At 41.4% G+C, this 26415-nt stretch overlaps 3 protein-coding genes across 8 annotated transcripts in view; 2 read left to right on the top strand and 1 right to left on the bottom strand.

Annotated features, from left to right (window-relative positions):
* Positions 1 to 22817, top strand: part of LOC110181230 (uncharacterized) — a 38710-nt gene extending 15893 nt beyond the window's left edge. The window contains exons 3-6 of the mRNA XM_086837798.1: positions 4543 to 4716; positions 4810 to 4927; positions 20444 to 20639; positions 21413 to 22817. Coding sequence (XP_086693924.1) covers positions 4543 to 4716; positions 4810 to 4927; positions 20444 to 20639; positions 21413 to 21710 — 786 coding nt within the window. The 3' untranslated portion in view covers positions 21711 to 22817. The remainder of the gene's footprint in view (positions 1 to 4542; positions 4717 to 4809; positions 4928 to 20443; positions 20640 to 21412) is intronic.
* Positions 58 to 23936, bottom strand: Polr3H (RNA polymerase III subunit H). 6 transcript variants are annotated; one of them, XR_015272819.1, is made up of 5 exons: positions 23689 to 23933; positions 23133 to 23627; positions 22923 to 23076; positions 5498 to 5753; positions 5120 to 5427 (listed from the first exon to the last, which is right to left on the bottom strand). XR_015272819.1 is itself a non-coding variant. In XM_086837861.1 (4 exons), exons 1-3 carry the CDS (start codon positions 23797 to 23799, stop codon positions 22945 to 22947), a joined length of 738 nt encoding a protein of 245 aa, XP_086693987.1. In that variant the 5' UTR covers positions 23800 to 23933; the 3' UTR covers positions 58 to 420; positions 22923 to 22944. The 6 variants fall into 6 exon arrangements, 5 of the variants coding, with proteins under 5 accessions (XP_086693987.1, XP_020804590.1, XP_020804591.1 ...); XM_086837861.1 differs by lacking the exons at positions 5120 to 5427; positions 5498 to 5753 and adding an exon at positions 58 to 420; XM_020948931.2 differs by lacking the exon at positions 5498 to 5753 and having other exon boundaries at positions 23689 to 23936.
* A 219-nt stretch (positions 23937 to 24155) lies between these two features.
* RIOK1 (RIO kinase 1) lies at positions 24156 to 26393 on the top strand. Its single transcript, XM_020948920.2, has 3 exons — positions 24156 to 24388; positions 24449 to 25780; positions 25843 to 26393. Exons 1-3 carry the CDS (start codon positions 24326 to 24328, stop codon positions 26215 to 26217), a joined length of 1770 nt encoding a protein of 589 aa, XP_020804579.2. The 5' UTR covers positions 24156 to 24325; the 3' UTR covers positions 26218 to 26393.
* The last annotated feature ends 22 nt before the right edge of the window (positions 26394 to 26415 follow it).

The following is a 26415-nucleotide window of genomic DNA, read 5'->3' as shown; positions in this document are numbered from 1 at the left end:
TTGACAGTGGTCAGTCCCAGAACCGAAAATAAATTCGCAAACGAATCTGGGCGCTGGTTAGAGGAAACTATTTTCATTTTATTTCGGGACTTGTGCCGCGCGCCAAAGAAATGAAACGTGTCAGAGCCGTAAAGTGTGTCATCGTCGTCAGGCTGAAAAAGTGAAGAGTGGAAATTCAGCGCCTCGCACCTCCTTGGTCGTTTCCACTTTTCATTCGTCTCTGTGCGAGCATAATGAATTGATGCGATCAATTTCAGATGCAAATCACATCAAAGCTCTTTCATAAATTTCATTTAATTTAGCTTATTATTTTGTTTGCGCTAATTTGAGGGAAATGTGTGCGAAACGGAAAAGGCACTCGTGATGCATTCATAATTTCCACGCGCCGCCAGGTGAATCATTTATGAGTTTGGGCTCGAGCTGTGAAGAGAGAAATATAGACATTAAATCTAAAACAAATAAATATATTTCCACTTCAAATCAATACTCAAATCACACACTCTCACTGCTCCACCGCAATAACCCATAATTTAATCCATAGGTTTCCTATTCGCTTTGTCTCTATTATTGCCTCTACTCCATCGTCCTCCATCTCAGCGTTTTCTGTATCTCTTGGGCGACTGCCCCAATAATAATCTCCAGCAACCCCAATCGAATTTGGACGAACGAAACACAAGTGGGAAACCTTAATTGATGGCCAACTGTGGTGAGGGCCTTGGGCAAACTAATCCATTCATTTCATGGACCAATCCCGGGCAATCTGGGAACCTAATCCACCAGGGGCCCAGCATGGGGCCAACCGGAAATGGTCCAATCACACACAGATACATACACACACACACACACACACTCGAGCTGAGTCCATAAAGTGGATAATGTTGGTGAACTGACTGTGGCCAAGTCCTTCGTGGAGCCGCTTCCTATATGAGTTTGCGGTCCTGTCAGCTCCGTCAGTCACACACTCAATGAGTTGACTGGCGGCCACCACCTCCTCGGCTCCTCTCTGCATGTGTGTGTGAGAGTGTTTGGTCATTAGGGTGATTCTTTATGGGAAAACTTTTGGGAAAACTCCATTAAGTTAGCAGAAATATTTACCCATTGAAGCGGAAATCAAACAAAGGGACTTGGGAATGTTTTTCCTTGTTATCGGACAACACTGCGTATGAGTGATGGGAATGAGATTTAGTGTTCCAAAATCTCGAACATAGGTAGGAAAAGTCTAGTTTAAGCTTTGTTTAAAAGGTGTTTTATGAAGCTAACTTTCGTATAAGTTATATTTACTAAAGAGTAAGACCATAGGGCTCCTCTGGTCCACCCTAGTGTGCATATATACGTCACTCAGGATTGCTGATGTCAGAATTAATCCACTGTGAATGCATGTCATGTTTATGAGCCTAGTTCCAGAGAGAGAGTGTGCGTGTGTGCAGGAAGCCTCAACAAATGGTTTGATTGCAAATTGTTGTCGCTGGCAATGTCAACAACAATGACACACTGGGGACAAGTTGGGTTCGCCATGGTTGTTCCCAATCCCTGTCCCTGCTGCAATGATGCGAGCGGATCAACCGCATTGGACTTTGGAATTTGACCTTGGGGAGCTGAGACTGGGACTCTGCAGAGCGGCAAAGTGCACGTGGACTGCTACCTTTATCCCTTCCCCGGAAGTAGAGCCCAACATGCACGCGAAATTAATGCTAGTTACCGCAGCTGACTGCAACGGAAATGCGGCGACTTTCCTGCATTCCTCTACATATTTAATGGGGGAAATGTCCTGCAGTCGCCTCGAGCGAATATATGCGATTTCCGCATTGCTGTTTCATGCGAAGCGTTGACTTGGAGCTCGTTGAACCCCAAACCCCCATTGACCCACAAAATTATGCTATGCTGTAAATTATTATACAACTCCAACTTAAATTGGTCTGACATTAAAGGGGTTTCACTGCATTCAAGACGGATTTAATTAGACATAAGTATTTAGAACTCAAAGAACCCTCTAAAAAGTAGCTGTGTGGCTTTATAACAATGTGAAAATCTGTCCAATTTATGGAATGTTATTTTCCACATTTGTTTTCCCCAAACTTAAGCCCAGTAAAAACTACCATACTTTAGCGAAAAAACCTCAAAAACCTCGAGGGGGAAAAACACGGGAAAACTTTTTCCGGCTAAATAGTTACATATCCTCGTGTGCATGTGTGAGTGTGTTCCGTGTGTGCCTCCATTAGCATTTCATTGTGGAACTCCCCGGTTTGCGTGGTTTGACTTTTCCTATCGATTTTGGCTTCTGCTGCCTGACACATGGCACCTAAAAAAGTTTTCCTTGACTTCGGCTACGTGTTGTGAGTGTGTTTGTTTGAGCCAGCCAAAGGGAAAACTTCCACAATTGTCCATAAAAACAAAATACGATTTGGACAGGAGAACAAAAAAGGAGTATGGGCGGGGAAAATCCAAAACAACAACTAAACATTTACCATTCATAATGAAGTCATGCCGAAGGCTTGTTCTTGCCCTCTGGCTGGTTGAATGCCTGATTGTTGGCCAAATTAACTGAGAAACAGAATCCAATTACTGGTCATGTAAACGTTCTTACAATCTATTCAACACATTTGTAATTAGACCAATTAATTCGTTAATGAGTATGGACAGGGCGTTGTAACTTGGAAATATTTTAGCCATTATTTTCATACCTTTGCTTGGTATTACAATTGTAGTCAGAAGCTTTGAACTTAGTGATGGAGTCATTTCCGATCCTACAATCCTTGTGGAACAAAAAATGAATCCTGGATTAATGTGGAAAGATTTAATTTTGATTTATTACTTGGATATTTTTGCCATTAAGGATTGGGATTAAATTCGTTCCCGTTTTGTGTCCCGACAATAAAAATAATTATGGTGCAAGGCGCGGGAGTGGGTTATTTCCTTTCCTGGTTATATATATTTCGTGTTTATGTGAGCATCCTTGCGATTTTCATGTTTATAACGTGCTTCCGGCTGCATTTGCTGTTTATCGCTTTTGTTGCTTTGTTTCCGGCGCGGCGGAAAGGGGAAAAGGGAAAACTGGAACGGTCTCCCGGGGACCAAACAACAATGGCAGCCATGTCCACTTCATCTTGGGTCCGCGACACAAAGTCTGCCACTCGAACCACCGAGATGTGATGTGTTTTTTTCCCCAGCTTCGACTTCCTCTCGAGTTACAGTTTTGCTCTTGAAAAGGTCAAAGTCTATCGGGTTACATGGTTTTAAAGTACTCCTCGCATGGCAAAACATTATTTTTAGCTAGCAGAAAACTTTAGCAAGTAATAGCCTTGCCCACATTGCAATTTAATTTAATTTCATGGGACTCCCGCTGCCTTTTGGTTATTTTATCATTGCAGGTGGCAGCAGTTTTACTGGCTGTAATTTGTTTGGCTCTCTGTGGTCCGGATTTTCCATTCAATTTGCTCGCATTCCGACCAAAAGCTTTGGAATGCAATCCTCTGCATTTTGTTTACGAAGTGAATGCCAGTGTGTCCATGAATACAGAGACCCAATTATGTTTTATACAACTGCTGAAGTCATCTAATTGGTTTAATTAAACCCTAATTCAAACGACCAAGCTGTAAATTTACTATGGTTTAAACAATACAAAATTAGACAAACAAATGTCTCCTCGTTGCTCATGTGAGATAATATTTAATTAAGTGAAAATCTAAAATCTCTTTAGCTAGATATTCAATAAAATATTTACCTGGGTTTAATGGCACTCACATATATCTTTAGGTATATATCTTTTATGTAAAAGTATTTGTCTTCCAACTCAAATAGATTTCTGTTTTCCTATTTTTCACTTGGCTGTGATTGGCTTATATTTCTTGCTCAGCTGAATGTCAACATTTGTGAAAGCTGTGAAAATGTCCAAAAGTATATTTTTGAAATCTTCTGGCGGCAGCTCATAAAAACATTTGACGATTTGACGACAGAGCAGTCACACCTTCAAATGAAATGTTTTTTTTTTTTATATACAGAAAATAGGAATCCGTTAAGAATTTTACCAGAACTTTTATGCATATAGAATTTACAAAATATTTCTTATATTGTGTAGAAATCAAGTTCATTGTCATGAGAAGCAACAAGATAAGTTATATATACAAACAAAAATTCAACTTAAATTCTTGAACCAAAAATATTCTATACTTGGCATTAATAATTTCTATAGGAAATATGAATTCAGACAGAGTAAATATTTATGAGTTTTTAGAAATCAAATTCAATGCATAACCTATGACAACATCTATAAATGGTTTATGGCAAATGAAAATTCTTCGTTTTTCTTTTTCTGTATGAAATTTATATGGAATTATATATATTTTATATTTATATTTAAAATATTCGCCTTGCATATCTAAGCCATTATAAGAAATATTTAATACACATACAATATTAGAGCAACCTTTTCACGAATCATATTTTTCCAAGTAAATAAAATGAGAAATAAACATTCAGCTCTCTGGAGCACCATAAATTCACTTTTCCAGCAATTCTTTTTACATTTTCCTCTTAATTTTCCAGAGTTTGTTTGAACTGGAGCTGGCTGGCTGCAATGAGGTGACCGAGGCGGGTCTGTGGGCGTGTCTTACGCCCCGCATCGTGTCCCTCTCCCTGGCGGACTGCATCAATATTGCGGATGAGGCGGTGGGCGCGGTGGCCCAGCTGCTGCCCTCCCTCTACGAGTTCTCGCTGCAGGCAAGTCCGGATGCGGTGGAATCCGCCTCCTTCCCGCCTCCTCCTCGAGTTTCTGGCAACTAATTGAATCTCCCAATTTCCCGATCCCAACAGGCTTACCATGTCACGGATGCGGCGCTAGGCTACTTCTCGCCGAAGCAGAGCCACAGCCTCAGCATATTGCGACTGCAGTCGTGCTGGGAACTAACCAACCATGGCATCGTTAATATCGGTAAGCGAACTTCAGTCCTCTCAGCCAGAAATTAATCAAGTAACATGGAAAAAGCGTGTAAGCCATGGGGGGAGTGTGGGAGCTGGAACCCATTTGTCACACAAAGTGCACTGTAGGAAAAATCTGTAACTACCTTAATATAAGGGGATTTTTATGAGAGGTATTTGGTATAAGGAAACAATTAAACATATGTGACTTTAGAGTCCTATTTTTGGCTATATTTGTTCTATTAGTTATACTACTTTAAATCGGAATTGAATGTAACTACTTCATACAATTATCCCCAGTGATTAAAAAATAATATGGTTTTCGTTCCATTGGGGCAATCAGAATTGTTGAGCGAGGCTAAAAGTCATTTGCCATTGGCTTTAATGTTTAATTCCGAAATGTGGATGAATCGTCGCTGGGCGAGTGTGATGATGTGACTCCCATCCGGGCTGATAGTGGTCCGAAATAGCTGTGAGGAACATCCGCCGGGAGTGTGCCGCCTGGAGACCGAGCTGTAAGAAATACATAAGGCGAACATAACATTGTAAATGGAGTACCAGTAGCTGTGCCAGTGGGAGTTACCATTCCTCGGGGTGCTGTCCTGGTCCCCGAAAAACGGATGTCCTTCTGGGCAGGGCCCTCGTCACCGATTCTAAACACTGCACTCAACTAATTGAAACTTTTTGTGGGACACTTTTTATGCAATGCTGTGTTTTTGTTCCCCCATTTCCTGTCCAACAGAGCAGCTATTTTTACATCCCTTTGACGTCAACCCTTTTTCTCTTGCCAATTGGCAGGGTCCAGTTCTAAAGAACTCTGTTTTCCGGCATGGCTCTTTCTATGGAAAATGTCAAACAAACTAAAGAATTTGCAAGTAAATTAAACTAATTTTATGCTGAAATCATGTCACAAGACAGTATTAAATAAAAATATAAGCCAAGGCTATCGTTGTATATTTAAACACAGAAAACCTTAGAAACAGAGAGGGTTTATAGCCAAAGCTTTGATTATATTTACTCCTTATATGAACCAACTTCACCTCGTTTTATTATCAGGCAACATATCCTTTGACTTCCGTTTAAACTTGGCCATAAAACCACTTTAATTGACGTGAACATTGCCCCGCTGCTGAGCAATTTTAAAGCATGCTTAGGGGGCTTTTTCAGGTGCCTGAACGCAAACTCATTTAAAATGCGATCAACAACGCTGGCAAACGTAAACCTGCCACTCCAGAGGGTTGAGAGTCCTCTGCCTGTTTTCGCTTTGCCTATGCGCCTTACTTTGACCTTTGAGTCCTGGGTTCCTAGTCCCGTGTTCCGAGTCCCGAAGTCCTGGCACCTGGCTCTTCAGTCTGTTCCGGAGACTGAGTTTGGGTGCAAACTTTGCAATCAATTTCATGGCACGTCATTTTCTTTGCCCAACCCCCAAACCGACTTTCCTCCTGGCTGCAATCAACAAAGGCTAAGGGCTGCTCAGCGCCGCAAATTAAGCTGCAGGCGCCCAGGTAGATGGCTTCCCCCAGGTGGAATGGAAATGCTTCCTTCCCGCCTGCCAACTCCTACGGCTTCAGCAGTTAACCAGCCAGATTTCTCGCTGAGGAGCTGCGCATCGAAATCGAATTATTGCAGTTCAGTGATCATCATCGATGCGGTTGCAGTCGCAGGCGGGAGGGCATATAGAGGTAGCGATTTGCATACATACACAGGAAGAGAAATTATGAATTTTTAATAAATTCAACACCAGAAGTAAGAGAAGAAAATACAAAGACCTTTTTAAAACATTCCATAATTTAGCTTAAAGTAAAAATTGAACATTTTTACCCAATGACCTCAGTGTAATCTCATTACAAAAACCGTTCCATCACAGACATCCTCGCACAGGAGCTGCAAAGAGTAAACAAACTATGAATTTTACAGCTTAGGGGGGAAAAAAGAGGAATTTATAAAATATTAAAGCTTACACAAACAGACGCTTTCCAGCACATATTTTGGTGCGTTTTGTAAACAGCTTGATGGATGAAGGAGCATCAAAAGCCCAAAATGCCAGTTACAAAAGTATGAAAAGCATATTACACATACGCCCCGTATCACAAAGATTGCCTTCTGTGTGTGTGTGTGTGTCTGTGGGTATTTTCTTTGGGCGGTGTTTACGTGAGGACATCAGCAAATAGGCGCCATATTTAATGGTGGCATTTTGTATAAATTGCCGCCCAATCATAAACTGTTTGCCCAGCAAGCATAAACAAGTCAACAAATAAGACAGGAAGCCAATTTCAGAAAGCCGAAGTTTATATACCCTTGCAGTTTGCAATCAAATTGTAGAGAATCGAAAATTGATCATAACTTAGCCTTAGAGATTCCTGTTTCTTAAATCGGAATTTATAGATATCACTAAGTTGTAAGTTTTGACTGATATTATAAAACCTTTGCAAGAGTATAAAAAAGATAGGAAAAATGCAAATAAAAATCAGGGAAAAACGGAGATTAATGGAAACTTTCACATTATTTATTTTTACAATTTATTCCAAGTGACCGCACTTACCGGAAATATGTGTTTAATTAATGGCAATCGAGCTTCCATAACACTCAAGCCTCAAGGGATCTGTGAAACATTTATTAATTTCCGCCATAAGCCAAACACATAATTAATGCAATTTAAAGTAATTTATTTTCTGCAAAAGAATTAAAAATAAAGGCAAACTATTAAAAGGGCTTTAATGAAATCACTTTCCTCTCTGCAACAACTTTTAATACTTCATATTTAAATCAAGTTCAAGTGACTTACAGACGCCATATGGTCACTTAAAGTTTATTTTAGCCTCAGAACTCAATGCAGCTTTTAAAGAGCGTCCTTGTCCAGACCATGGCAGCTTGCAGTCTAAACCCTTGTCAGAAGTTGGCTAAGCCCGCTCGCAGTTTACAGTTTACAGTTCACAGTTGGCCATCCGTCGTTGCCTGATGTTGAACTTTTGCCCCGCCGGTGTGGCACAAAACTTTTAATAACAATTCCCAGTACGTTTCCCACGACCCGCCGGCCATGAAAGAGCGCTTGACGGTGGCAGTGGCATTGGGTGCTTATCACAACATCGAGAAGCCATTTAGCTAATTGCATTTGGCATCTAATTGAATTGGGCCAGGCTCCCAGGATCCAGCGATGGGCTGTGCAGACAGGACGCAGGACTCGGGAGACTCAGCTGTCGCTTAGCTGGCCAAGTGCCAGGGGCATTTTTTATGGCTCACTGGGAGAAACTTTACCTAAACCTTCCATTAACAATCCCTATATTCCTTTTTTTATGCTACAAATATTTCTTAAGTAATACTTCAAATAAGGCATAAGTAAACCCTATTTAATCCTAATCAAAAACCAAATAGATTTAACTTATTAGAAGTTAGCTAATATTTCTCCCTGTGCTTGATTTTTGGCTGCGGTTGCTAAAGTTGCTACTTCACCATTTGATTGCGAGGTGACACATCATTTGGCACGCAATCCGGCTCGCTGGCGGAACCGGAAGAGCGGCTAGCTGCCGGACTGAGTGACTGACTGACTGACTGACACATTGACAGGACGCCCTTGCTGGCCGCGGGGCTAATTGCCAGCGAGGTCGTTCAACCGGGCGTATGCGTGATTTATGAGCTCGCACGTGAATGCGAGAATGCGAAATTGCGAATTGCGAATGGCGAGTGGCGAAACGTAAGCGAGACAATGAACAAGTTAATCTCCCATTAATTAACAGTGTCAACAGAATTGCCGCCTTTCATTTAGCAGCGACCGAGCAAAGAAATAACGTATTGCGACAACTACAAACATGGTCGAGGCGACAAATCAAATTTTTCCTACCTTTCCCACAAAGCTTTTCACTCGATGTGAGGCATTCACAGCTGCAGAAGCAGGGACAGGGGCGTAGTCAGGATTAAATGGTAAAAAAAAGGGGAAGAAATCATAGCTTATATAGAGAAAAATGGAATTTAATCCCAACTTTAACAAGGTTTATCCTTGAACCAACCTAAATATGTATAGAAAAATATGTCTGAGCAAATTGTGGCTTTGATATAACATTACATTTATAATGATATATATACCCTTGTGATCCCCACCAGCTGGTTGGGGTTACGCCCCTTGAATAATAAGCTTCATCTATACTTGATTGCCATTGCCAGGGGGGGCAGGGGGTGAGACCAGGGGCCGAACTGGGTGAGCCCGAGGGGTGCACTGCTAATGAAGTGGTTGCGGTTCGTTTCGCGCCTGAACAATTGCACTTGTCGACGCGAACGCGACATGTCCATCAATTTAACCGCAAAGTGCATGCAGTCCGTCCACATCCCACATACCCTCTTACCATCACCCCCAAAAAGCTGGCTAGGATTGCCAGCCAATGATTTTGTTTATACCAAGGATACAGTGGGAATTCGTTGGGTAGAATCAGTTGAATTAATTATGAATTAAATTTTAAAAATGCCTATGAAAATGAGGAGAATTCTTTGCTTATAAGTCAGTAGAATTTAAATACAGAATTCTTAAATTAATTTATTTATATTTATTATTAATAATTCATATGTAAGGTATGCCACACTGTATAAGTTTTGTTAACGAATTATATTGGTTCTTTACAACATGCTTTAATAAATGACTCAGAAATGTCTTAAAATATATTACAAATATTTTATTCATATAAAATATATGTTTTTACTGGCATAAAGAATATATTTTAAATATTATTCCAACACCATTAATAAAATCAAAATATAAACCTCATGTATATGGATCAATGAAACCCCTTAACTCATTTTCCAATTTCCCTTTTAAACCAAGGACCACTCCGCTACGGATTAAGTTGAACTTGTCAGTGGATAAGGTTGTATGTGGGTATTCCCCTATTTATCTTGGCCGTCTTTCTCCTCCGACTCTCTCTCTCTCTCTCGCTCTCTTGGCCATGGTCTTGGCCTGGCAAAGACCGAATTCCTGCTCGCCGAGACATCGAATTTATCTTCCTCAGCCGGCGGCAACGCCCGCTGTCCGCCCTCTCAGACCCAAAAGTGATAAGTTCCCCGGTTTGCAGCTGCCATGTAGCCATAGGAATTCCTCTAGCCTCTAGCCCTCTCCTCCTCGACATTGTCCCAATCCTAATCCTGGTCGCGGTTCATCCCATGCTGCCGTTGCTGCTGATGGGCGCCCGTCGGGTGTCGTGTTTATTTAATTACATTTGCATTTTCAAGGTGCTCACATCGCAGCTCCTGTGCCATTGTGTTCTCTATTTCATTCTCTCTCTCTCTCTCTATTTTGCTGAGCAATTTTTAATTAACTTTATTTTTGTAAAAGCTGTTCGAGGGGGAGACGATGGCACGCACTGCCCCTCCTGCTCCTCGCGGTGAGCATTTGGCCAAGTTGTCAATCAATTGTCAGCTGGCAGTGACCATGAACTTGGCTTAATTCGCAAAAAGCACAAAGTTGTGCGATTTGAAGGGTATTCGAGGTGCAGTGCAGATGCAGCGACACGGAAAGTGCACTCGCGGCGATTTTCATTAATTAAATGCAGCTTGTTAGGGTTTACTGAAAGTGTAAAACTGAGAGAGACTGAAGTATAAAGTGTTTCGAAAGCTGGAAAAACTTTAAACTGGCCATTAAAAGTGGCTTCTCCCTCAGGTTGAAACTTTTAGGGAATGTTTCTGACGAGGGAAACATTTAATTAGCATAAATAAACTTTGTTGAAATAATATAGAATGTTATGGCAAGGAAATCAAGTTGTTGATGTCTTGAAATATAAATTTTTAATGGAGTTTAGGATTTAATTAAAGCTTGCCAAAACTTGCTAAAGAATTTGGGAGTAGAAAGTTTGAAAATAATAATAGTTATAAATATTTATTAAATTCCTTCAAAAGCAAAATCTGCTTTATTTTATATTTATTAATGCATAAGATGTGAGCTCTATTTATTACCCTTTACTTTATTATTTGTTCATTTTGACACAAAAGTACGTAATAAATGAATTAAGTGCTCTAAAGTTGTGTAATCTGCCAAAGACAATATAAATGCAATTCAAATTTCTGTAAGGAATATACATATAACCAATGAACCTGACAAAGGCAAGGCTATAATTTAAATTAAATGGAATATATGCATGCACTCAAGCCCAAAATCAGGCCCAGACATCAGATGGAGGACAAGGACAAACTTGTGAGCTGAGCTGGCACTGTACACTGTTCAAATATGTACATGAATATATATATATATATAAAACATATATATATATAAACCGTATGCAAACAAGCAAGTTCAAAGTTGAGGGCCATAAGGAACATAATTGCTGGCTTATGTAATGCGAATTGGGAGGAGGCTGCCACATGCAGGAACTTTCCTGGCAAAAGGGCTGTCGTTGTCGCTTGCCAGTAATAAAATAAAATAAAACAAAAAGGGAAACTAATACAGGAAGACGAAGTTTATATACCCTTTACAGAAATCGATCATAAGTTCAAATCAAAGATTAAAAATCGAAATTTCGAATCGAAAAGATGTTCTGTGCTAGTCTCTATAAGGTTAATGAATCTGTATACTCGGCTGTTGATTCTGATCAAGAATTTATATGATTTATAGTGTCGGAAATGACTCCTTCACATCAATGCAAGCAAAATACCCTGTAAGGGTATAAAAAAAAACACCCTTCAAGGGCGTGGGCGAGTGAAATTCATTTTTAATTGCATTTGATGGCAGCAGAGACAGGCACACGCATTTGGAATTACGGCGGAAATAGTTGAACGCAATGACGCACGCCGGAAGCCCGGGAGAACGAGGAGGAGGAGGCGGAGGAGGCGGAGGAGGAGCTGCCCTCCCACTGGGGAACTTGATGGCCATCTGGCTACAGATTCCAATGCTGACGATGATGCTGTCACCGTGTGTCCTATATATTACCAGTATCAGGAGCCCATGCCCAGCTAGGAATTAAGCCCAGGGCCTCTGCTCTGGTTGTGAGAGAGAGTGACATCTGTGGGAATTTCCATCACTTTCCCTGGACAGCCAGGATGTTGTCAACTCAGAGTATAAACAAATGTCAAACTGTGGCAATATATGATGGGGGAAAACTGCTAGCTAATGCCAACAAAATCATGGCAAGAACTTTAATAAAATCTCTACTAAAATATCTTCTAAACAAGTCACTCGTTGGGTGAAAAATAATTAAGCAAAACCAAAACACAACTGCTGCTCCAGTTCTCAGCAATTAAAATGCAATCCGTAAGTTAAACTGGCTGCAGTGCAACTTTAACCTGGGGGGGGGGGAAGGAGTAATTGACGTCATTAAAGTTTTCCTTGGAAATGCTCGAGAAGCAGAGCGGAAAAGCCGGGAAAGAACTCGAGCAGACAACAGGCCACGAAACTGGGTTAACAATTTTCGCTTTTGAGAATGCCAGGAAAAGATGTGAGCCAAGTCGCAAGGGAGGACGACTCTAGAAGCTCTCCGGCCAACTGCCAATCAAATCCGCACAAACACACACAGGACGACAACGACCAGTGACCCGTGCCGCCATGTGATGTGCGTGGAAAATGCAGGAAAATGCCGAAGAAAATAGAGCAGGGGATATACAGTACTGTAAAATACAGCACACGGGGGCCATTAGTCGACAATTCACCTAAGCATTTTTAATGCATTTTTAATAAAGACGCCTCTAGTCAAGAAGCGGAGAGCCAATTGAGTTTTAAGGAATTAATTATTTTATGATTTAAATGGTTTAAACAAAATAAGCTAAGTACTCTTAATGGCTTTAGAAATTTAAGGTAGTTTTCATAGTTGTTTTAAAGATTTTGGTACCTATCTTTTCAAAGGTCACAGTACCTCATGAAACATAACGATGAATAGAATGTTATTTAAGCTCACCTACAATGAAAATAAATCTTGGCATATATAGATAAATATATACTTTGTATTCTTGAAAATATATAGTTATCTCAATTACGGTCTTGACAGTCGAACCTCGTCGAACCCCAGCTGGAGAATTATTTCTGATTGAAACTGTTTGTTTGCTGTGGTTTTTGTCAAACTGCCAAAAGAATCGTAATTGTAGCTATTTCTTTTTATTTTCTCGATTCCCCTGTTGTGGCACGCTTTCATTGTTTTTTTCTATGTATTTTTTTTCTGGCAAATTGTATGCTAGCATTCGAATAAATTAGTGTATAATTTAGGGGCTTAATCAAGGCACACATAAATACAATTAAATAACGAGATTGTGATAGAAATATTTCTTTGGGGACTTGTATTTACCATTTATTTTCAAGGGTATAGATTTTTGCAACATTTAATATATGTTTTTTGTAATAATTTCTTTCTTTAATTTATATATTTAAGTAAACATTATAATTTGCATATTTAAGCTTTAATTTCATCTCGGAAAATCCTCTTTTAGTTGTTAAATGTCGCGATAGCTTTAAATTTCGAATGGCCCTTGAACCGTGTCAACCCCTGTGACTCCTCGAAGACCTCGACCCCCAAAGAAGAGCTAATCTGCCATTGCGCAACCTCATCGCAATTCGCGGTAGTTCACTCCAGGCAGTCCGCCATCCACATCCTCCCATTTTCCGGACCCCATTCCGCTAGTTTTCCCAGGGAAAATGTAATGAGAGGGGGAGAAGCCTAATGAGGCCTGCACGTTTCGAACATTATTTGCCTATGCAAGAAAGGGGACTCCCCGGCACTGAGTTCCTCTTCCTCCCGCAACGCGACTTTTGCCTGCTCATTTACGCATTCATTGTTTGGCCTCAAAGTTTGCCGTTAATTGACAGGCCACTTAAACCCTAAAGCGGTTAAGCTCCAGTTTTCCCTGCAGCCCGGAAAATTACCGAAGATTTGTTTTATCACTCCCGGCTTTGCTAAATCCTTCAAGCAGATAACTTCAACTACAGAGGTATTTCGCGAAGGCATTAAAAAGTTATTTAGTTTTAAGTTTTAAATTAAAGTTTTTTAGCTGAACTTAAACCTTAGCTTTAGATGAAAGTTATATAAGAAAAATGATTCTGAACTTGTAAATTATTAAAATTAAATTCCATCTGAAAGCCCTGGAAAATCTGAAGAATTTTTCTGCCGTTCTAGACTATTTTTAAACCTCTCAGCTTAAATCCATAAACATTGTACCGGAATTCAATGAATTTTTCATTAGTTTTCCAAAGAAGAATACTCATTTAAGCATCAAATACATTCAAACAACATTCAAACCATTCAAAATGTTACAAAGTGTTTATTGAGTTGGAAATCGGAATCTTTGAGGCAAAGTATCCGCACAATGGGGTATTTATTGTTAACTTTATTTTTTTTCTGCAGCTGTATAGTCCCTTTGAGGGACATTCCGTTTGGCTTGGAAACCATTTTGAATATTAAATTTCCAGAGAAACTGGAAAGCAGCAGCAGCAACTTTAGCATGTTTCAGCGGGAGCTGAGCTGATTAAGCTGAAATGCTTCCAGGCTGCTACGTAGCTGCTTTATTTAATATACTCGTAAAAGTTTTGTTGCCACAGTGAAATTTCATGGCATTTTCCCCCGCAATGCCGTACTTCCGAGTAATTGGCATAATGACGCCCATCTACGAACTCAACTTAAACTTTAAGCAGCTTTTGCTTTGCGGAGCTTGCCTTGACTGCGTTCCAATTTGTTGTGGGGAAAATTCGGAAAAGCGGCTTTAATTATTGATTTGACTTGAATGGAAATTGGTCTTATAAAATTGATATTTGATATTTATTTCTTCACACTTGAGGTGTGCAGGAAAGTCGGAAGCTTGAAGGTATTTCAAAAGTTGTTGAAAGAAATAATTATAGCTGCTTTTGGAACTTTTTATAGAACATACTCTCCCCCACAATCCCTGACATATCCACACCATTTAATACAAAATTCGCATAATATTCACATCACTCATACGCACCGTAACCAACTTTTTATTGTCTGTGCGCGGAAAGGCAGACGGCAAATGCAATTTCCCTCATTGACCCCAAACGAGGCAATTTGAAAAATCAGCAATCATCAAATGAATGTCATAAACAAATGCTAACCGTTATGTGAGCATAACTTTCCACATGTGAATACGAATACGAATGCGAATACAAATACGAATATGGGGGAATGAATGGCTGAGAGACATGCCCAGAGAAAATCAATAAAAATCGTTGGCACGCCGAAAGGAGCCGGGTGAAAGCCATGACAGCGAGGCAGGCCAAGAGCTGTCAATAGACATGGAATTTGTAAGTTGTCCCAGTCCTGGGACCTGGCAGCAGCCCACTCCACTCCACAAGCCATTCACCCATAAAAAAAAAACCAACAAAAGTCCGCAGAGAAATATGAAAAAAATCATATACTTTTTCGGCCAGGCTTCAATGGAGGGAAGCCTTATGCTAACTTTTTCAACTTTTTCTTTTTTCTAATGAGCAAATCAAATTCTAGTCCAAACATTTTTCGACAGCTCCAGTGGAAAGCGGGAAAACGTGGAGAGTGGAGAGTGGAGAACGGAAAAGTGGATCCTTGGATGTGACAGGCAGGCACCGAAACATCAGCTGAATGCCAAACGAGGCTCGCATAAACGTCGCTAGTTGTTATGGGAAATGTAAATGTATCTCACGGATACACAAGTTACAAGTTGTTTGCCCGACATGTTTGTGTTCCCTGTGCCTCTGCTTCTGCCTCTGCTTCTGCCTCTGCCTCTGCCTCGGCCCTTCGTCCTTTTGCCGCACGTCCTTGTATTGACACTTGTCTCTGTCTCAACGAGTGCGTGAGTGCAGAAGGGAGAGCATTAGCCCGGCTTTGGTACACTATTTTCGATGCGAATTCCCATTTCCCTTTTTTCCCCCCCAATTTTCATGTCAAGCCCGCCCAGGTAGACTTTGCTTCACCTCACCTCCTCAATCCCCTCGTAATCCGCTCGAAATTCACAGAAAATGAAACCAATTTATTCATAGAATGAACGAATCATTACCCAACTTTGTTGGCTAGTAATTTATTTTGCCCGAAAGAACAAATACAAAGTCAATAATGAGAGATGAATGCTGATGGGGGAAACAATCAAATGGAGTTCCCGGAATGGGATAGTTTTTTTTTTTCGACAAATTGAAGATTAAAAATCGAATACCTTTGCCATAAAAGCAAACATTTTAATTCGGAAAACGTTCCTATGTTAATTACAATACCATTCAAGGGTATACAAATACATGGTATTATTGTTTAAGAGAATTGAAAGCAATGTAAGCTAAGCTTTAAGACACCTTCCTTCCTTAGTTTGTATATTAGAATCTATTTCTGATTTCTGATGGCATAAACTGGCTGCCTTCTCCAGAGAGAGATCTCAATCTGGTCAGGGTAACCCTTTCAAGATTAAACTATATTTACTAGTTTGGCATTCAATTTTGTTATCAGTGAAATACAGATAGCATTCAATAAAGGCTACTGTTTTGCATTTATAAATGTCTAGAGCAGGGTTTTTTTTAAATTAGAATAAACATATTAAATAGTTTTGAAGAGAAAAGAATTGTTCCCAAACTTTGTTCCGTCTTTAAGTTATTCATAAAGTCTTACTGGAGTTTAAAATTTAAGATTTCTTACTCAAGCATCCTCTGTTTAGCTTAATATTTCCTTTATTTCAGAGTCTTTTAACACTCAACACTAAATATTTGCTCACTGGTTCCACATTTATGCTGCTCTTAGCTGCAATTTCAGGATTTGTGATCGCAAAAACGAGTAATCCTGCGGAGCGGCTAAGAAGGCCAAACAATTACCCGTTAGTGTCGGTCACAAAGCGAAACTGCAACACGGAATGAAAGGATCGGAACGCTATAGTTACTATATATTATATTCTATAAAGTCTAGTTTCGAATAGGGACTCGGATTCGGAGACGAGAATCACGAGATGTTGCGCGTCGATTGAAGGCTGATAACGAAATGAATTTCAACGACGATCGCAGGCGATAAATAAGCGAGAGAATTCGATCTGTGTCCCTCTAATACTAATGCTAATGCTCCCGATTCGCTCCCAAGTGTAATTCAATCGATGTCACTCTGGCTGTGCGATCATTATCTATCTATCTATCGGTGATGATGATGCCGCCCCCCTTCTGCCCTCCGCGGAATATCCCTATGGCATTGTGGTCTGCTGTAGTGTCGCCGGCAGCTCTTAATCACAGTTTTTCAGCGCCGGCAATCGACTTGGTGCAACGTAACTGTATCTACGTCTATGCATCGTTTAAACAGACCTACAGTAGAGCTTCGATTAGTTTTCTATGAAGCACTAGATGCTTGCAATTATACCTAGTTCCTTGGAAAGTCACAGAATGTGTCTATGAAACACTTGAACAAATCCACTTAGAAGATAATATTTTATTAATCCAACAACCTCAGATTTTGAGGAACCTCATCAAGACCCTACAGAAGTCTCATTCTTATCGTAGGTTGACATTATTGAAGCCTCACTGTTTGCACTAGATGCTTGTGTGCACAGAGGCGCCTTTGTCGTTGGATGTTTTTGCGGTTTTTAGCTTTTGGGTCGTCGCCGTTGTTGTCGTTCAGACGATTGTACTGCATCCACCGCTTGATAGATACAATTACAGTTAGCTCCTTGAGGAGCAGGCGTTGCCTGGCAACATGGCAGCTTGCTAACTTGGCCATCATCAGCAGACCGTCAGCATTAGGTCGTCAACGTTACGGTTATTGTCACTGTTGCGGCTTCTCGGTGAATCCCCCAAACGCCATTGCCGCCTCCTCAATTACGCTTGAATATGCATTAGCCAAGGATTTGCAAGTCCTTTACCGGAGAATATCCTGCTACAAATGCAGAAAATTTCTTGGAATGGGGAAGTGTGTGTGTGTGTGTGTTGCGGGGGTGGAGCAATCAAAGTATTTCATTTCAATCAGATATCCTAGGAAGGACATTGATTTGGGGCATTTAACTAGAGGTTTCATTGGTTTTCTGGGCAACAAAGGGTTGCAAATTAATGTATTTTTAGATTTATATTACAAGCCAGCTTTATTTTAAGGTTTTAACTTCTTAAAGATCATTTTTAAATTCTGTTTTTTAGCTTTTTAATGCTGCTAAGAGTTTTATATTTATAGCCTTGGAGGCTATTAAAATCCAGTGAACAGCATCAACAGCAGAATTGATCTAGCCATGCCCGGTTAAGAAGAATAGCGATTGCTCAAAGAAATAAATATTTCGAATCCCCTTTATTTCTAATTATTAAAAACATGTAGAAAACAAAACTATTCATGTAATTCACACCCTAATTCCACTTGCAAAGTACAATGATATACAAATTTCGGCTTTCTAAAGTTAGATTGCTATCTTGTTATTTAAGTCATTCGCTTCGAATTTCCTCTTCGGAAAACTACATTTTATTACACAAAACTCCACAGAAAAAAGATATAAAATAAACCCCACTCTTTTTATATAGAGGGATATAAAAGCTTTACTTCAGCCTAAGTTAGTCAATAGACATTCTGCGGCATAGCGAGCCATGTTTGTGTTAATTTTTCATAGGCCCCTCCATTCAGTTCGCTGTTTGCGTAGTTTTCCATTTGGCTCAGAGCAACCAGAAGAGTATCGCGGGTATATCTACGTGTGGATTCTCTAGTTTGCGCATATTTTGTAATTCAAATCGCTTTTCGTATGCCTTGTGGTTTTTTTGGTCAGAAGCCAAACAAGGGAGCGCTCTACAAACTACTCGCGAGGAGCACACTGGTGTCTCAGTATCCGAGTAACCAATGTGGGGCACACACACCCATCCACCCACAGTTGCATATATGCAAAAAAAAAAATGTATTTGAGGGCACTGGAAGAAAAAACGTGCAAGTATTTCACTCATAAAACTTATTTAAGTAGCTACCCCTTTACTCTTTTCTTTGATATTTGTTAGTTCTTCTTGCGGATATAGTTTAATAATTTCATATAAATTTACTATAATTTAAATGCAGTTATTTTCAGTGTCTTTAGTTGAATATGAAGTAAGTCTAAGCGAGTAGCACAAAGCGGCTTACTTGACTGGACCCTGCATTTTTCGACTTCTTTCATCTTGGGCTGGGGGTGAAGTGGTTGGGAGGTGGGAATTTGCCACAAACTCGCACATTACTTTGCCTTGGTGGAGTCTGCCTTGTTTTTCCTGGACCCTTTATCTTTGTTTGCTCAGCCTTCGCACGTACCCTCCTACTCATCCTTCCTGTCCTGAAAATATCCCTAATTCCCATTAGCAAAAGCTTTAAGCGGCTTACGAACGGTAATTGCAGCCGTGTGCTGTCACTCTCCGGTTATGTGTCCTCTGCCATCGGTTATCAGTTATCTGTTATCGGTTATCAACAGGAGCAGACAACTCTTTGACTTTCCACAGATTATTCTTGAGAAAATATTTACATTGACAGGGCCAAATCAAACAAAACTGGGAAGCAAAAATCGTTTTGTTAACCAACAATTAACCCTGAACTATGTAGGGTAATGGAATGTACTCCATATATTTTTAAAATATTTCAAAATGGTTTCAAAACCTCCATTCTTTTGCGATCTAGTTTGAAGGTGCTGAAAAGTATGCTATAAAATTTGCAGTTCACGCTACATATAGTACCTCACTTTCGGACATCCTTTTCAATAGATTTCAAACCCAAAGAGATATCTCCAACACCTCGGCTTATCTCCCATTTGTTCCCCTGTGCTTCAACCTCAAAGGAAACCCAAGAAAACAGGGCATCCTGCATTTATCCGTAGAAAGGACAAACAATTCGTGATTCACAAGAAGAGCATGCCAAAAGGAAGAGCAGTACAAACACACCAGAAAGTGACACAGCAAAATGTAGAACGAAGCAAAACTGTTGTCGACATAAATGGCACAAGCCGAGGAGAAACTGCCTTAGACTAAGTAGAGCAGCAGCAGCAGCAGTTGAGGCTGCTGCTGTTGTTCGGCTTTAAATAGATGCGGTAATTAGATACATGACACATTAGTCCAACTCGAGACTGAATAAGGCTTAGCAGCAAATCCAGAGCAAAAGCGACTTTATGTTAAATAGCTTTTGGCTGCGGATAGCCACAAAACCTAATTACCACCCAGATGGCTTAATGCTTTTCTCTAACTCATATCTAGGCTAAATGCTTAACGACACACTCAACACTTCATCTTGGAAGAATTTATTATAGCCTTGCAGGGTATTATATTTTCAGTCAGAAGGTTAAAATAGTTATGAGTTTTTTAAACATAAGGAACCAAGAAATCTAAGTGCGCTCCTCACATTACACCTTTATCCTTTATAAGTAATTATTTCAAAAGCGTTTAAAATCGTCAAAGATTGTAATTGAAATACCCTCTGAATATTAGTAACCAGCTTCTACCGCACAAGAAAAACATTAGCTCCCCTAAAACATACTAAACCCATCTGCAGAGACCCCATTCTAATAAACGTGCTCCCGGCAAAACTGGAGCAACTGCATCGGGCTACGTGAGTTGAATGCTTCGCAGCCTGTTCCGGAGTTGACTCCTTGCCGAGCCCCATCTGGTGCCCATAACTAATGTCTCTTCCTCCCTCTCTGATTGCAGTGCACTCCCTGCCCCATCTGACGGTACTAAGCCTGTCCGGATGCAGCAAGCTGACGGACGACGGAGTGGAGCTGATTGCCGAGAATCTGCAGAAGCTGCGCGCCCTGGACCTGTCCTGGTGTCCCCGCATAACGGACGCCTCGCTCGAGTATATCGCCTGTGATCTGAACCAGCTGGAGGAGCTGACGCTGGATAGGTGAGTCCTCCGCCAGGCGCAAGGTCGTCGCTCTACCCTTCATCTTCCGTGCGCTGTGTAATTATTCATGAGTAAAATTCAATTTCCGTCGCCGAGTAGCTGCACCTCATCTCCGGCGGCGGCCATTAGTCGTCGTTCTCCCTCTTACGGTCGGGAAACTGGCAGTCAATTACACACAGAAAACTATTTCGAGTTGCAAAAGTAGTTCATTGGTGAAGGAATTAAAGAAAAATAAGTGATGAGGAGTCTCTGATTTTTAGAATATGTTACTTATATGTATTTATCAATATTAATTATTTGATGAGGACTTGAGAAAGATGTATAAAATACATTAAAGAGTTAAATGTGGTCTTTAAATACGAAGCTTTTCACAGTGCAGGGTTTTCCCCTATCCCAGCGATTCCTTCTGTAATCTAATTGTGCTCGGTCGCAGGCAGTTGACTCGCAACGTAACGTTTTCTGCAACAATCTCTGCCATATAAACCCAGGCACACATCTGGCGTATGCACTTCCAACCCAGCCAAAGAGGTTAAACCCAAGCCGCCCCTTGACGCTAATAGGAACTACATAGATATGGGGCCAAAAGGAAGAAGGCCAATAATGTTGTGAAGGTACAGATTCTGGACTATTACAAAAGACTTCCAGGAGTTGTCAAGGAAACATACTCTTTATAATCCATGTTTTCTATAGTTTAAAATATACAAATTAATTCATATTTTTAAATGCAATTCGAAATCAATTTTAAAATACATTATTCCCCGCTTTAATTTCAGATGCGTGCACATAACAGACATCGGTGTTGGGTATATCTCCACGATGCTGTCCCTAACCGCCCTCTTCCTGCGCTGGTGCTCCCAGGTGCGTGACTTTGGGCTGCAGCACCTGTGCTCAATGCGCAACCTGCAGGTGCTATCTTTGGCCGGCTGCCCGCTACTGACCTCTTCGGGTCTGTCCAGCCTGATCCAGCTGCGGCACCTGCAGGAGCTGGAGCTGACCAACTGCCCGGGGGCGTCGCATGAGCTGTTCGACTACTTGAAGGAGCACCTGCCTCGCTGCCTGATCATCGAATAATCGATGTTGGACGGCGGCCCTATCTCTTTAGAACCCGGACAATGGACGACACTGATTTTGGTTTGAGTTCGGTGTATGATTATTTGGTACACTTAGCCTCCAGGCGGCAAGTTCCTCGCGTGCTATGTGACTTTAACTTTCCGTCAACACTGTACTTACTACTCTCTATCCCTTATAGTTTTAGACTTTTTATGATTTCTGCTGTGATTTGATATGGAACTTAGTTAAGTTGATCTGTTTAAGACGATGTACCACAAAAGACCCGAAGATGATATTTATTTACACGCAATGCAATATGTCTAATATACATACATAAATATATATATATATATTTATATTTATAAATATACATACATTATTTATATTATTGTAGTTTTTAACGAACGTTTTATTTATTTACTACTCTCGCTGTAACTAAACATACAGTCTACGTGTAAATTACCGACAAAACAAAAACAAACATTGCGCCCAAAAGACGAACAAACAAACAACAAACAAATATGAATTACAAAGAATCAAAATATGCAATTAACTTACATTAGTTCAAAGAAGCAAAGAAACAAAAAGCAAAACAAAACAAAACAAAAATCGAATAAATTTGAAAATATTTACGAGTTGCCGGCAGCTTTAAATTGAGAAAATGCAATTGAACACACAAAAAACTTAGTCTCTTGCAGCCCCTGACCAGTGAAACCTTACTTCGATTGTACCATATGACTAATCTGTAACTAACTTACGGCAACTGAAAGTATTTTAAGCAAGGAATCGGTGCACGCTACCCATGGAGTCAATATTTAACACAATGTTTAGCAAATTGTTGTCAAGCGAACAATGAAACAATCTATGAATGTACTTCTGGCCCCCAAAGATACTCTATATAAATAATTATAGCTTACGTTAAAGCGAGCTGCTCTCCTCCTCGTCCCCATTAAACTAAAGCAATCCTCCCTCTCAGACCTAATGTAAATGCTTTGTTTTTAAATCCAGAGGATGAGAGCGAGAGCCCTTCATCATGAACGGAGACGGCAAGTCGCAGTCCTAAACCAACAAAAAAGCAAACACAACCACTCTACAAGTACATGATAAATAAATAAATGGAGAAAATGATTTAAATTGTGTTTTTGTCTAACCTTTCTGTACCATAATCTGTATATTTTAACGTTAATAATAACTAACTTTCCCCTCAAATAGAAAATATTTGAGTTCACTTACAATATAATAATCAAAATCCGTGTCATTCCTCACATGCACCTTCGCCATCCTCGTCATTGTCATACTCATCGTCCTCCTCGTCGTCTTGCTCTTCCTCTTTGCCTTGCTGGTCCCACCAGGAGAGTACGCCCAGGCCAGACTCATTGATGGCACCCTGTAACTGCACTTTGTCACCAGAAATCTTTCACACAGACACTCAATCGAACTCACAATAATCTTGTACGGTGTCTTGACCTCCTGAGCGGCAGCAGCGGCTGATGCAGCTGCCGCTGCAGACGATGAGCTGGATCCCTGTTGTGACTGAGCCTCTGCCTTGGGTGGCCCTATAGGCGATGTCTCTTCGAATATCTCTCGCGAGACTCGGAACTTGATGGGCTCGCCCACATCCATGAACAGATCGTGTTTGGCCCCGTCTTCCAACGGATATTCCCAGACCCAGGCCTGCTCGGCCTCGTCAAAGCGGGAGGGATGTTGCAAGGCGGCGTGCGGGATGAGGATGTCGTCGAAGAAGCCGAGCGTCACATGGACACCTTCCCGGCTGCAATTGCGTATCTTTCCCGTGAGCACAGTACCAACCATTGGCCGAAAGACCACATAGCGAAAGAGCACCTCCGTGTGCGAAGCTCCATCACCTGGTAGGATAACCGAGTCCTTCAGCGAGACGATATCTTTGAGAGCAATGCACAGTCCAACATTGAGTAAAACCTGCGGTGAAATAAAGGTGCAGACTGAGAAACTATCCATGGGATGGCAAGGATTCCCTTACCTTGTTGGCCAGCTTGCGGTCGATCTCGTCGCGCACAGCGTCCACTAGCTTGAGGTGGAACTGGTCCGGTGCAATGCGCACGGTGTCCTTCAGCTCAGCCAGCACGAACATGGCGCTGAACTCCAAGCAAATTAATAATTTTAAAAACTACAGGTCTTTCATGGTTGTTTTTATGGAAATCCAAACATGTGTAGCGGGCCAGTGTGGCCATAGCGGAACCGGCTTAAAACACAGCAAAATACTTCTGATAAATATACCAAAGTATTCACCACCACAAGAAAGAACCGTTAAAAAGTTAATTTTCTATTAATAATGTTAGTAAGACTAATAAAAAATAGTAAATTGAATACAAATTAATTAATTTGAATTGTTAAATACATTTATTATATAGTTCATTTTTTCCAATTGGATATTTCAACATCCAACTGGTATAAATATACCAAACTTTCTGCCCTGGTGAAAATACCAAAACAATGTCCGCGCATCCGAATGAATGGCATTCGCAACACGTGTGGTTAAACCAATTTTGTGAAATTTCAGAACTTAGACCGATTTGTGAAACTTTATGCATATCTTAAAAAGCTCATTGGCTATAAATACGTTTCTCAACTAATACGGTTAAGTGATTGTGCCGAAGATGGACAAAGACGACACGCACAAGTACAGCGACGCCGAGGAGGACGCCGAAGACCTGCAGAATGTAAGCACTATAAATTATCAACTTCGAAGTTCTATTTACAAAAATACACATTTCCTTTAGTCCGAGTGGGTCAACGATTTCAAAACCCTCACAGTACAGCATGAAATCTTTAAAGACATCAAGCTTACGCCTAAGGAAGCCAACGATGACCTGGCTTTGGTAATAGAACCTACCAATGAAGAGGATGAAGACGAGGATGGGCCTGAGAATGAAGAGGACTACGATGAAGATGATTACGAAGTTGGCGACGACTACGACACCTACGAGGAGGCCTACACGGGGTTTAATAAGCTCCACGTCCAGTCACAGCTGACACACGCTAGTGGAGGAGGCAGTTCCGGCGGTGGCGGTGGCGGTGGAGGAGGTTCTGGTGGCACACAACGCGTCAGCAGCTATCAGCCCAATGAGAAGCTACTGAGACGGTACTCCGCCCGCATCAACGTGGAAAAATACGATCCCACCACCAATATGAGCGCGCAGGCGGCCAACCGGCTGGTTAACTTCGATAGGCGAGAACGGACGCAGGTTCGGGACAAACACGACCGAGCGACGGCCGAGCAGGTGATGGATCCCCGCACCCGAATGATTCTCTTCAAGCTGCTGAATCGAGGCCTCATACAGGAAATCAACGGCTGCATTTCCACCGGCAAAGAGGCAAACGTATACCACGCAGTGTCCAAGGACGGAGGCGATGAGTATGCCATCAAGATCTACAAGACGTCCATACTGGTGTTCAAGGACCGCGACAAGTATGTATCTGGCGAGTTCCGCTTCCGTCACGGTTACTGCAAGCACAATCCTCGAAAAATGGTGCGCACCTGGGCAGAGAAGGAGATGCGCAACTATCTGCGCATGCGTAACGCTGGAGTTCCAGTTCCAGAGCCAATCCTACTTCGTTCCCATGTTCTGGTCATGCGCTTCTGTGGCCGCGACGGCTGGCCCGCCCCCAAACTCAAGGACGTCGAGCTGAGCACGTCCAAGGCGCGTGAGCTGTACCGCGACTGCGTGGTCATTATGTGGCGTATATACAACCAGTGCCGCCTCGTCCATGCCGATCTCTCCGAGTTCAACATCCTGCTACAGGACGGACAGCTGGTGATCATCGATGTCAGCCAGGCCGTGGAGCACGATCATCCGCATTCGTTTGATTTTCTGCGCAAGGACTGCACCAATATCTCGGAGTTCTTCCGCAAGCGGGCCGTGGCCACCATGACTGTGAAGGAACTGTTCGACTTCATCACCGACCAGACCATCAACGAGAACAACATGGAGGAGTGCCTGGAGCGCATAGCGGAGCGTATCAAGGACCGGGACTTTGACGCCATAACCGCACAGGAGAAAATCGACGAAGCCGTGTGGCAGAACACCTACATTCCCAAGCGATTGGACGAGGTGAGTTCCTTTAGTTGGCTCCTTATCCAAAGATTTCTTAAGTTCCGGAATTTCCTTTACAGGTTCGACACTTTGAGCGTGATGTTGCCAAGGCCAAGGAGGGTGTCCAGCAAAATCTCATCTACGGAAAGATTACGGGCCTGAATGCGGATCTGGATGTGCAGCAGCAGCCTGACATTTTGGAATCCAAGTCTCAGAACCAACAAGATGAACCTCATACGGAAGGCAGCGATGAAGACGCGGACTCACAGGAAAATGAGGACGACGACGATGATGGCACTCGCTTTAAGAACTCCGCCCGACCACGCGATGAGTCGCCGGAAAGCAAAAAAGCTCGTAAAAAAGCCGTAAAGGAAGCAAAGGCCGAGCAGCGCAAGGTCAAGGTGAAAAAGCATGTAAAGAAGCGCAAAGAGAAATTGGGCAGCATGAAAAAGTAGAAGTTAAGTTCCTGCTCCTGCCTTCAATTCTAATTAGCGTTAATTACCTTTTACAATTTTTAAATTGTTCTAAGCTAAAAGTTAATTTTTTGTGCTTTGTATATAATATTTACAAAATTAAATTGTACAGAAGTGGTTTATTATTAGTTAATAAACATATTTGCCACAAAACAAAACTGTTTTTATTCTATATACTGG

This window comes from Drosophila serrata, unplaced genomic scaffold (assembly GCF_035046125.1).
Source record: "Drosophila serrata isolate PLE 108 unplaced genomic scaffold, ASM3504612v1 contig_66, whole genome shotgun sequence".
In the NCBI taxonomy this organism is placed as follows: Eukaryota; Metazoa; Arthropoda; class Insecta; order Diptera; family Drosophilidae; genus Drosophila; species Drosophila serrata.
The sequence above is the reverse complement of the archived record's forward strand: the minus strand, read 5'-3'. Positions and strand labels throughout refer to the sequence as shown.

Bases quoted from the DNA above. Each gene is read 5' to 3' on its own strand.
- Polr3H (XM_020948931.2), bottom strand. From the start codon at position 23,799: ATGTTCGTGCTGGCTGAGCTGAAGGACACCGTGCGCATTGCACCGGAC. The intron at 23,628-23,688 runs GTAAGGGAATCC...ATTTCACCGCAG, and splicing joins ACCGCAAGCTGGCCAACAAG to GTTTTACTCAATGTTGGACT. The intron at 23,077-23,132 runs GTGAGTTCGATT...GTGCAGTTACAG, and splicing joins AGACACCGTACAAGATTATT to GGTGCCATCAATGAGTCTGG.
- RIOK1 (XM_020948920.2), top strand. From the start codon at position 24,326: ATGGACAAAGACGACACGCACAAGTACAGCGACGCCGAGGAGGACGCC. The intron at 24,389-24,448 runs GTAAGCACTATA...CATTTCCTTTAG, and splicing joins ACGCCGAAGACCTGCAGAAT to TCCGAGTGGGTCAACGATTT. The intron at 25,781-25,842 runs GTGAGTTCCTTT...TTTCCTTTACAG, and splicing joins TTCCCAAGCGATTGGACGAG to GTTCGACACTTTGAGCGTGA.